This window comes from Amborella trichopoda, chromosome 1 (assembly GCF_054954075.1).
Source record: "Amborella trichopoda isolate Santa Cruz 75 chromosome 1, AtrichopodaSantaCruz75HAP2 v2.0, whole genome shotgun sequence".
In the NCBI taxonomy this organism is placed as follows: Eukaryota; Viridiplantae; Streptophyta; class Magnoliopsida; order Amborellales; family Amborellaceae; genus Amborella; species Amborella trichopoda.
This window is the reverse complement of record NC_142336.1, coordinates 60,222,289-60,234,855: the sequence shown is the minus strand read 5'-3', so window position 1 is coordinate 60,234,855 and position 12,567 is coordinate 60,222,289. Positions and strand designations below refer to the sequence as shown.

General features: G+C 34.7%; 1 protein-coding gene across 2 annotated transcripts; it reads right to left on the bottom strand.

The window, feature by feature from the left end:
- Positions 1 to 406: 406 nt before the first annotated feature.
- Positions 407 to 4,435, bottom strand: LOC18440542 (root phototropism protein 3). Of its 2 annotated transcripts, none has more exons than XM_020671165.2 (4): positions 3,904 to 4,435; positions 3,732 to 3,789; positions 2,256 to 3,305; positions 407 to 1,113 (listed from the first exon to the last, which is right to left on the bottom strand). In XM_020671165.2, exons 1-4 carry the CDS (start codon positions 4,029 to 4,031, stop codon positions 619 to 621), a joined length of 1,731 nt encoding a protein of 576 aa, XP_020526824.2. In that variant the 5' UTR covers positions 4,032 to 4,435; the 3' UTR covers positions 407 to 618. The 2 variants fall into 2 exon arrangements, with proteins under 2 accessions (XP_020526824.2, XP_020526823.2); XM_020671164.2 differs by having other exon boundaries at positions 3,732 to 3,801; positions 3,904 to 4,432.
- Between the last annotated feature and the right edge of the window lie 8,132 nt (positions 4,436 to 12,567).

Sequence of the window (12,567 nt, the reverse complement as noted above, 5' to 3'; positions counted from 1 at the left end):
TCATGAAGCTGGTCTAGGCCTTTTTTCATTTTCCGAATGACGAAGCTGGTTGAATTATCAATATGGTTATGTGACCAAAAATATTTCTGCTATAGAAGCATGCAGCTCTATGCTCATGGTTTTTATTTTCCAAGTTCTCAACCCATTTTACAGATTCAATACTTTAGCTGTCGGAATATGCCAATCCCAATCTGCAAAAGAGATAGCGTGATACTTCTCCATCGTGGGCTAAAAACTTCCCCACTCTCTCATGCCAAGCACACAAATGTCTCTAGACCATGATCTAAGTAGTGCAAGCCTCAGCGTGAAGAACACTAACATGGTTAGTTTTCCAATGATATTTAAGCTTGAGTATGACATAGATAAAAGAAAATAATAATACACGAATAGTGCACTAACTATGTCCTGACAAATAAGGCTGACACCAACCTGTGTTATTTTTCTCAATTCACTTCCAGCTATCCGATCATGAGATAGCTGTCTCCTGGCTTATAAATGTTATGTAGGTCGAGGCACATAAGAAGATTCACATTCACAAATTAGACTTGCACAAGTGCTCAGTTCTAAATCTGTTGCTAAGAGATTAGTTAATACAACCTACATTTCTAAACCATACAATCAAGATATGGAATTCCTTCGCCATCTCCACAAAGTAGGGTGCAGCTTCGGAAACTTAAGAGAATCAACATGGGTCTCTGATGTTTCATCCGTAATAGAAGAAGTGTCTCTTGTTTTCTTCCGTCTTGTATGCCATCCCCAACCACTACTCCTCTTTATCCCATTGGATTCTTGTTGAAGCCATGAATAGTTTCTTAGGCTCTCAACGTCATTGTTCATCAACTCCAACTCTGATTTGATTGTTTTGAGCTCTTGTGAAGATGTGCACTGGTTGTTGAGCCTGTTCTTCCTTGGAGTAAGTACTGTGGACTTTACCTTAGGCATCAGACATGAGCTATTAATGTTGAGTTGCTCAAAGAGAAGCACTTTAAGGGTAAACCTTAGTGGTAGACGATCATTCTTGGCAGCATGAAGCTTGGCCTCCATAGACAATTTGTGGTAGTCCATGGATAGGCAAAGCATCTTTCTCTGTTGTTCAGTTAAGGAAGGGTGTGCCTGCTTACACATGAAAACCGTATACTGAGAAAAATATTTTTGCTGGAGATATGGTTCACTTCTTCGAAGAAGCTATATTTTTGTTAGTGTAATTCTTTCAATATTTTAAAGTTGATTTTGAGCCCGTATACTGTGTTCCCATGGGAGTGGTAGATTTGCTCCATTGGGGAAAAGATCCACTCACTGGGAATTTTTTGATCGGAAATTTCTTTATCCACTTTACAGTCACTGACAAACTTCAAATTTGAAAGAAAAAGAGACTTTGAGTTCGTATACATGTCCAAAAGTTAGACTGACTGTGTCCAACCAGGGCTTGATTTCTTGTCAAACCCTTCTAAGAGTGTGTATGCTTTTTCTTGTTGTCACTAAGTCGAATAGGTCAAATTTCCAAAATTTGGTGTCCTAAAAATAGTCCTACCTAGGGTTTTACCCGTGGGAGAAGATGGACATTGTGCTTCCGCATGAGTATAAGATTTATTTTACACTTGTGATACTTCACAAATTTTTTCCTAAAATGCGCCCACAAGTTTGTGCTCTTGATGGTTTCGGTCTTTTTACTACAATACCCTTCACAACTTAAATGGCTATACCATCTATGAGAATTAGTTACATTCAATTTTTGATTTATATTTAACAGTTGTAAGGTATAATAGAAGATAAGCTAATGAAAAGTTCATATTTCTTAAATAGTTAATAGAGTATTTAAAAAGTATATGTTATAGATAAGAAAGCATAAGCAGCAAACGCATGTCTACTGCATATAACCGTTGAAAAAGTATCAAAAGATTAAAAACTACAACGGGTCAAAAAGGGAGCAAAATGGTTTCCCTTTAAATTTGCTGGCTCTCAGGAATAAATAAAGTAGAAGTACATTGTTTATTAGATAGACATTATTCAAGTTACCAATAAACACTAGTGCTCCCCCAATTCAAAGACCCTTTGCACACAGAGAGTAGCATGAAAGAGGAAATATTATCTTTGCTAGAGTAATAAATCAGCCCTGGGTTTGATTGATTAGTGATTGATGATTGCATAACCATGTCCCAAGTTTGATTCCCACTGCTGAACTACACCACTCCCCACTCCCCCCCCCCCCACACACACACACACACACATCCAAAGAAAATAGAAATAAATCTCACCTTAAGATAGGTATCTATGGCTGTGTATAGAAGATCATGGCATGACCTAGCATTTTCTGGCAATGCCTCTGCGAGCCACTTGAATTCGTTGAGTATCACACTAGAATCACTCCCGACCTCAGCCAAGTACGCATCGATGAGCCTTGCCACTGCCACGGCAGACAAATTACCAGACCCACTTATAGGATCATTTGATCCATGGAAACCATTCTCCATCATGAAGTGTTGCACAATCCTCCTCATTAATCTCAAATCATATCTTGGTTTCTTGATGTTATCATATTTTGAAACCACGATTAGCCCATCAAGGGTGCACTTCTCTAGTGTTATCCCCACTCTTTTCACCAAATCCTCCACTAATGACTCCTTCACCCCCAATATTAAACTTGATTTAAGAAGATCTAACAAAAACTCACATGAAATGGAGTCCTCCTTCCATGGCATTATGCCTATCAAACTTTCTAACATGGTCCTGTGTTCTTCATTGTAATTTTGTTTGGCTTTTGGGACCCAATAATTAAAATACCGAATTAAGCATGGCCCAATTATACTTTCCTTCATGTTTCTAGATCTCAGGGATTTCATCACTGTCACAAAATGATCATATCTAAGTTGCAAAACATCGGTGACCCACAACTTATTGGGAGCCAAGGGGGCAGTGCAAGCCTTCCAGGCGATCGCTTCGGCGCATCGGTTCACTATGTTCAATTTCTCAGCCCAAGATGAGATAGACTCACAATAATTTAACACTTCGAAGGGTTCCCTCCATGAAGAGAGAATGAGAAAGGTGAAAAATACTTCTGCTTTTGAGATAAGGTTTCCTTGGCAGATGAGCTCAGTCATCTCTAGGAACTCGGCTGCACACCTAAGAGGCGCAATATTGGAAGAAGTGAGCTCAAGGGGTAGTCCATAGCAAAATTTTATCACCAACAAAAAAGTCATGGCACCTCCTGGGATGTCGTCGATTGATACTTCATGTTCAGTGTCATGGCTTGCTTTGTGTGTAGAAACTTGTTGGCTCAAGTAGCCACTTTTGCATATTAGAGGAAGCTGTGGAACACAATGAAAATGAACCAAAAGGAAAAGTAAACTTGGAAACAAGAACCATGAGTGCACCAGTGAGAAAAGAACCAAGTGGTGAACCAGCTGAAGATGGAGTCATTCTGGTATTTAAAATTTTGAATGGAACAGGGGTATTTTTTAAGTACTTGAATAAATTTGCTTGGTCATGGGCAATACTAAAAATATTGGAACCATCTGCAAGTAATGCCAACCATCTGCAAGTAATGCCAATTGAGTGAAACTAAAGCTATAGATTCCATATGCATTGGAAATCAACACTGGATTTTGGGCTGAAAAAACTTGGCTGATTTTCATGGGAAAACTAATTTTAAACCTTTTTGAATTTGAGACCCACTAAGCTTAAAAGAAATAATGGTAATTTAAGTTTTAAAGAAAATGAGAGGCTTATTATACCTTGTGGACGTGGAAGCATGTATCAGCCACATGTATCTTGAGATCACTCTTGAATTTGCTATACACAAACCTGTAAAATAAATTAAGAGACCCAAAAAGAGGGGGACCAGAAAAATGAAAGGAAATGAAGATTTTGACTTTTGCAAATTTAAGACTCTTTAAAACTACCTACCAAGATTGCCCTCTCTTCTCTAAAGCTTCTGCAATCTTCCCAAGACCAGAAGAATTCATAATGCACCTATTTTGGCTTCCACATGCCACAATTGATCTACCATTATGGGCCTTCCCCTCTTCCATCATGAGCAAATTGAAGACACTTCCAACTATTTCTAGAACCACTTTGAGGTAAGATCATGAGAGAAGTTTATGTGAAGATAACGCTTTCAAGTGACACAGAAAGTGGGTGGCTTTCAATTCACGGTGAAAACAATGTATTGATGACAATTACGACAATGACGAGGACGATTATCGTGGTGGTGGTGGTGGTGTTGGTGTTGGTGTTGGTGAAGATAAACTAAATTAAATGGAAATCTCTTTATGTATGCACATTTAATTCATGTGTGTATTGAGATCCACAACTATTTGATCTTGATCAAACGGCCGATAGTGAATTAAAATCAATGTCACATTTGTATTTCTCATGTCATAACAGAAGAGTAACATTATTATTGCTCATTTCCAACTAACCATCTTGCTCGGATGGCTTGGTGTTTCCAAACACCTATGTTATACATGTGCATAGCCTTACAAAAAGCAATTGTAACCACAAACTAGATGTGGGCCAAGTATAGAATGTTATAGCATTTATTCCATGCAACTGATTGCTAGTTATCGGGAGTAAGGTCTCTTTTCCTTACGGGAACTTTATGAGAGGTTCCACCTTGAGTCAAGAAGGTAAAGAATCTTACTTATAAAGGAAACAGGCCTTAAATGTTTTATTTATTACCATGCAATAATGGGTGATTCTCCTTGTCGATCATAAAACTTTTGAATAGTGAAACCTTACGTATGTATGGTCCCATGCCTTAGACGAATTGCACCTTGATGATGACCATGATGATGATGGATAAAAGAGACTGATCTAGTGAAGTAGGTTAGCACTATGATGAGTAAGACATTAGGTTGGGTGCATTGAATTGGTCTAATAGCATTGTTAGGCAAAGTAATTAACACTTAGAAACACCATTAGGTGACATTGGGTCGAAAATCTTATCATAAAAGCGAATAGCCACGTGGATATAAATAGGAATAGTGATGTTCTCTAGGCTTTAGATAAGTGGTAGATGTATCAGTTTGGGTAAGGGAAGCCAAGGGCTTGAATATTTGAAATTTGTCTGAATAGCCCAAGCTAACCTAGCCTTTCTTTATCTTATCAGAGATATCCGATAAAATTGGATGGAGACTCTATCCTAAGCAGTTCAGTTTTGACGGCAAAACCTTGGCTCATCTTAATGTTAACCCAATAATGTTCGCTTAGATGCTCACTTTCATTGAATAAATACATCTAAAAAGATTGACAAATTGGATGCACTCAAACAAATTAGTATAAAAAAGTCACAATCACCGTTAGTCACTAGATGTGAAGCTTTTTTTTCTCGAACTTCGTACATATTGTGGCAATCCAATTTTACTTGGAACAAATGTTAATTTCAGGAAAGGGGGCCCCACGTTTAAGCATGCAGCTGAATGATGTTAGCTAAAAGCGACACATCCTCTTAATGGTAAGAGTGGTCCTTCATCTTATCCCTTCACAACCTTGAGTCAATGGTTCATCGTGACAACCAGTACACTTACTATTCCTTGCTACATTGCTTTAAGATGGAATAGAGTACGTAGAATAGGGGGTGCACAAGAAAATGTGTGGCTTTCACATAGGACGTACAATGGTTGTATGATATCCGATGTCTTTATGATTGGACCTGCCAACTGATTGAGGGTCCGGCTATTGAACTAGTGGAGGGTCTTGAAATCAATTTAACTGTCAGTTGTATCAGTTAGACCAATTTTTTTAGATAGAGATAAAAATAAAAAATATAAATATATATTACAAAAATTAAATTGCTTGACTTTGCTATGGTCGGGCTAGCTGCTCATAAATTTTTTCCCATGGACCATACTTTCTAAGCATGATGCTCCCCAATACTTTATAAATCATTAACGAACCTAATTATTATTTATCTTTCAGCCAACCTTAAAGAAGAAAATGGCTTTACTTTGGATGAAAATATCCCCATGCATAATCCTAAGACTCTCTCTCTAAAAGTTTTAAGATAGTTTTTTTTCTAAAATTTTTGAGATAGTTTCTCTCTCTAAAAACTTGAAACTATATATAATTTTTTCTCTCTAGAAATTTTGAAATAGTTTCTCTTTCTAAATTCCAAATTCCAATTTTAGAAACAGAATTGTGGATTTCTAAATGGGAGTATTCCAAAACAAAACTTTTTTCTTCTTTGGGGTTGACCCAAAAAATAAAAGTAATTGAGTTGATGGTGTGATTTAAAAAGTATTGTGGGGGATAAATTTGGTCTAGTGGGTATATATATATTTCTATTTCTTATTTTATTTTATTTTCACTAGCACAGGAAGTTAGGAAACCCACTCATTATGTGGATATAAGGTAATATGTAGGCTCAAAACAATAAACCAGTGGTGTTTAGTCCAGTTGTAAATGTGGGTTACACTAGATTATGGTGCACAACTTTTTTCGTTTTTTTTAATGTTTTTGCACAGCTCTATATTGTTAACTAATTGTTGGTAATTACATTTTGACTTCTCTAAAAAGTTTATTGTGCTTTTCTGGATGCGTATTATGCCAATATTTCTTCAAAATTTATCACTTGCCATTCATGTTTGCCTCCCATTTTGAAGCGTACTAAATTATACTACGGTATTGTTTTTTTGTGAAAATTTGAGCGTGTTTATGCCCAGCAAGCGAGGAGGACGGGCATCTGTGTTCCTTTAAGGCCCGTTTGCATACGTTTCTAAATTATATTACTGGCGTAATAATATATTACCGGTAAATGGATTGTTAATGTTTGAGTAGTATTTAGATGCAACCTAGCAGATACATTATTATTGTTTGGCAATGTTTGGAAAAAATATAGGAATTGCGTTACCAACATTTTACCAGCACGTGCCTATAAACTATCATTTCTTTCTTTTTTGTTACCAAATTCCACTAAAATGTAGAATTATCATATTGTTTTTTTTGTCACAAAATTCTACTAAAATACTGAATTAAAAGCATCATCACACCATTCCAAAAAGATTTCTAATAATAACATTATCATTATTCCAAAATGACTAATTGTAACATATTAACTAAATATTTATTGATCAAAGAGATCTATAAATAAAAAACTTGATTAATCATGAGTCACCCCTTGGATAATAAAATTTTTTTAACTGCAATAATAAGGAGAAGTAGGTATAATTAAAAAGAAAAAGTAACAAACATTTATAATTTGTTACAATTTTTTTCTCCAAAAAATATGTGAGGAAAATTTGGATAGAACGACAATGATTTTGAGTTCATACCATTGTCATTGTCAATATTACATAAGGATCTTTTCTCTCTGACTGGAAAAAAATATTGCTATTGGAGAATATGTTTGATGATGAAGGAATAGTATTTGTCATTGGTGTAGAAAAGCCTTGTGAAATATTAGTTTATCCAAAAACTCATTAATGTTGTGAGGTAGAGTAAAAATTTGTTAATTATTTTCATTGCTTATAATTTTTGTTTATTATTTTTTACTTCAAATAGAACGTCCGTAAAATAAGAACATGTACAAATTAATTCAAAGCAAGTACTAGTGAAATTTAAAAAATAATAATAATTGCGTACATTGGGAAAATCAATGTTTCTGTTACCTTCAAAGACTAATGTGAACAAAATACAACCAAAGATAATGCAAAAATAACTAAAAAGAATTAGACTTACCTTCAATATAAACACCTAAAAAATACAAAGAATGCCTAAAAAAATACAAACAAAGGTAATGCAATAGATAAATAAAAAGAATTACTATGACTTACCTTCAATATAAACACCTAAGAAATACAAACAAATAGAAAAAATAAAACAAAAGGAATTACTTTGACTTACCTTCAATATGAACTTTGTTAAGTTTCATTGAACTTGAAAATTATTACAATAGCAAAATTTAAATGTAGAAAAATAGGTACCAACATTTATTTATCTTCCCACAATTAAGCACACAATACTAAATGAAAGGTCCCTTTAGGGTTTTCTAACTTATATATGGGTTTGCCTATTTTCAGATAGAAGGTTATCTATTTCTGCTTGGGATTCAGTTTTCCATCGTGTTTAAATTAAGTTAGATATTTAGAAGCCAAAATTCATGTCTTTAGAAGGAAGGCTACCCTATTACAATTGTGTTTAGCTAAGCTACCCATTTACCAGATGTCTTTCTTTCAAATGCCTGCAGCTGTTTGTAAGAAAATAGAGAAGATGATGCGTGACTTTTTGTGGGGCTTTTATGGTAATGATAGAAAATATTATCTTTTGATATATGATAGAGTTTGTACTCCAAAAAATGAAGGAGGTTTCGGGATCCGGAGAGTTAAATTAGTAAACGAAGTTAAATAGTGGTAGCAGAGTCTCATCTTTAAAGATCAGTTATGGTTTAAAGTTTTGGCTGCAAATATGGAATGGATAAACAAGGCATGTGGCTAGGAGTTGGTAGGGGTGGAAATGCGTCTTTCTTTTGGAGATCTATTGCTATTTGATGGATAGTTGGTGACGGATTACACATCTCCTTTTGTCACCATAAGTGGGTTGTGGACTGTTCTTTGAAACTCTTAGTCAATGACTTATTTGATAAGGTAACCAAACCAAATGCCAAGGTTGCTGAGATTTATGAAGGAGTGGGCAACCATGTTTTATGGAATGTGACCATATAACAAGCTTAGTTTTGATCTTATTGTGTAACTATCTTCTCTCTTGGAAATGTTGAAAGGGGTTTACATTCCAATTGCCTCAAATGATGAGGTTATATGGGAGGAGGGAAGTGATGGTGTGTTTTGAGTTAAGGCTTGTTACAGACTTCTCTTTTATGATGTTGTGAAATGGCCGGTACCTCATAAAGTTCAAATTTTTATTTGGCTTATGGCACAAGATAAGATTCTCACTGTTGATAATCTTATCAAGTAAGAGAAAATTCTTCCAAACATTTATTTAATATGTAAGGAAGACACATAATATTGCCATTTTGCTGCAAGGATTTGGCATTGGTATTTGGTTGTGATAGGTATTAGCATGCCCCTACCTCAAAATGTGATTGGTAGTTCTATATCTAGTTTACCAGAGGTCGGAAAAGCTATTTGGAACATAGTCAGGGGTGTAATTATGTGGGAAATTTGGTTGGAAAGTAATAGACACACTTTTGAAGGGGAGTGTCTTCCGTTTGAAATGATCATTCTTAAAATCAAGCATTCGCTATGGTATTGGCTGGCTGCAACAAAGGAAGTGTTGGGTTTATGTGGCCTTTAAAGGCCTTGTGAGTGCTTCTAAAATGAAATGATATAGTGAAACATGAACTCAGTAGGAGTGTGGTCCCTCGTGGACCGTACTAAGCAAACAATATTTGTAGATACCGAACTGTGCTTGACGATCTAGGCCAGTCGGTTGGAAAAAACCCATGTTACTTGGGCATAAAGAACAAACCGAGAAGGGTTCTAATGGGTTAGCCCTTGATGAGGTCGGAGAATATGCTTGAATGAGTGAGCCGAAGAACTGTGTAACCCTTGTGTGTGATGGTGGCCTACAGAGACGGGGGTCAAAGCCTTATCCATGTGCCACCACACGGCATGCATATCGATAGATCGTTCGAAAAAGCCAGAAATCCACCTTTTAGAGTGAAACGTATGCATGTGCGAGAGATACCCCTATGCACCACAGGAGCTATGGTCGCATCAGGTCTAGGTGACATTGACTCGTCTCTAGGGGAGGACCTGAAATCCACATACTGGGATTATAATCCCTTGGCTCATCGGTTGAACTTTAGTGATCCGCTAATGAGCCCCTGCTTGGACTGTGTGTCATGGGAAACACTGGGTCGGTCTGATAAAAAGCAAGTGTGGTCAGTAGTTCACAGTTGAAGGTGGAGTGCCCCATAATTGTTAATTCCTAAACCATATGGATCATTTTCCCATCAAATTAATTTAATTGTGCTGGTTTTATGATGAAAATTATTTTAATATTATTATTTAAATTTTTATGAACCCTTGGATATTTTATTTATAATTTTTGGATTTATAAAATTAAAGATATTGATTTTACAATTGTTTAAATATTCAAATAATATTCTAAAATCCTTTTATTAATTTTAAATATATAAAAATATCATGGGGCCTATTGTATACATGGGCCCGCCATATTTTTAGAAGGTGGGGTCCATGAGTGCCTCCCTTGGGTGGCAAACCCCACCCTTATTCTCTTTCCTATTTTTTTGTGATATGTCATGTGGCCATATGGTTGGAAGATATTGACTTGATATATCTTTGAAAGATTTTGTGAAAAGTTTGAGTAGACGTGTGCTATTTTATGATATGCACAATATTTTAATTAGATATAGTTTATTTAATTTCTAATGATGGGAAAATGGTTTAGAAAATGGGATGGAAAAATGGTTTAGAAAAGGGGAATAATGGTTCATGCACCTTTCATAATATTGATGGCCCATCTATGGAATTGATAACTCAGATCTCTCACCCCACAAGCCACCCTTGATCGACGGTCTATGTTCAATTTCACAAGAAGAAGCAAGCCAAAGAAAACCCTAAGAAACCCTAATCTTATTCAAAACCTATAAAAAAGGATTGTCTCTATCAAAAAAATCTCTAAACCTTATCTTTATATTTCTCTCTGTTAAGAAAGTTTATCTGTCTCATGTTTGATCTCTCGCTCCCATATTGTGAAAGAACCTAAGGGTTTAGGTAATGAAATTCTTTTCTCTCCTATCTCTCAAATATGGATTTATAGCTAAGGGTTTAGCAAAAAGAGAATCTATCTCTCTCAAACTAGGTTGCTAAGAGAATTCACCTAGGATTTGAGTTTGTGATCAAAGTGGTTTATGTTTCATTGATGTGACTTAGCCGAAATTTGCTTTCTCGATTCGAGATTAAAGCTAGACCGTTGATCCCGCGCCATCAGATGGTGGCGACTTTGTGTGGGGTGTAATAAGCTCGGTTGAGGTAATCTCCGGCACTCTACTTTTTGTTTCTTGCAATCTTATCTTTTATTCTCAAGCATAGTGCATAGTTGTTTCAATGGCCTCAAGTTGTTAATATCTTGGTTTTATTGTTATGTTGATTTTATTTTGAAATTTATCTTATTATAATAGAGACCACATGTAAGTGGTCTTTTGCCAAAAGAAAGGGGTGAAGACAAAAAAAAAGAAAAAATGTATTCCCCGATAAAAGATCACATAGGTCTTTTTTTCATTGATATCAAAGTTATTGATACTTGATGTCATTAGTTATCTTTTCTCTTTATTGAGTTTAGAGAAAACTTAGGAATGAGATATAAGAAAGCTAATGACTTTTGTGGTCAAGAAATACACCCACGGTTAAGAATTATTGAAATATTTTAACATCGAAAAAACACTCTGCATAATGAGTATTTTGGGTTATTTTGGAGTAGAGATATGAAGAATATAATAAGGTATTTTTCTATTACATACTTCAGTGATATTTTATGTATTTAAGAGTAAAATTTACCTGCAAAATTTTAGTGGAAGATACTATAGGAATTGAGAATTATGAACTCAATAATGAAGGGTGTCAGTTCTGACCATGCAAAATTTAAGAACTATCCATTGAGCTTCGTGATTTTTTTTCACCAGTTATATGATTTTATTTTTAGCTAAAATTAGATTGTAAATTATAAAATTGAGTCTACTTTCAAACAAAAAAAGTTTCATCAATAAAGTCCTTATGGTTTAAAAGATATGATCAATTATTAAAGGATGCGCAAGTACTATTTTCTGCAATGAAAATTATTTTCATGATTTGGAAGTTAAAATTTAATTTCTATTCTTAACAGAATGTTTTATGGTTCACACTAAGTTTTTAGACTTTCATTCTGAGCTTAATTTGTAATAAAATTTATTTGAGAGAGAAATATTTATGGGCAAAGGGGAATAAAAATTTTAGAGTGAAAAGATGTAATCCTGAATTTTCTGTAATTTGGTATGTCCTTCATTGAAGACATAAATAATTATATTTATCAAGCCTACTTATCATAGTGATATAAGGCTTGTGAAAATATATGTGTTACTATTATGTATCTAATTTCAAACAAAATTGATTTGCAAGGGAAACTCCATGATGGTTGAGAGAAAAGACAATTTTACTAGATAATGTTTATCATGAAATTTTGCAGTATGATTTATTTTGTGACATGAATGTCACTTAATTATTTCTCTGAAAAAAAGTATTATTTGGTATTCAAACTATGATGTTATGATTTGGTTTTGAGTCTAGTTTTCAACACAAAATATTTCAAGAAAAAATTCTTTAAGAATTGAGAGAAAGAATCTTTTATTGAGAGGTGCTCAATCTGATTTTCTACTGAGAACATTGCATTGTGACCTAAATGTCACTGAAACAAAGACTCACTATATGGTATAATTTAGGGATGGACCTGAGCATTATTTTATATTTTTGAGTCTATTTCAATACTGAAAAGGATTCGAAAATAAACTTTTTATGAGTTGACAGATGTCATATTTTTATCATGGGATGCTCATGTTCTATGCTGCAGTAAATTAAAAAATATAGCATGTTAAGGTACATCATTGAATTTCCAATT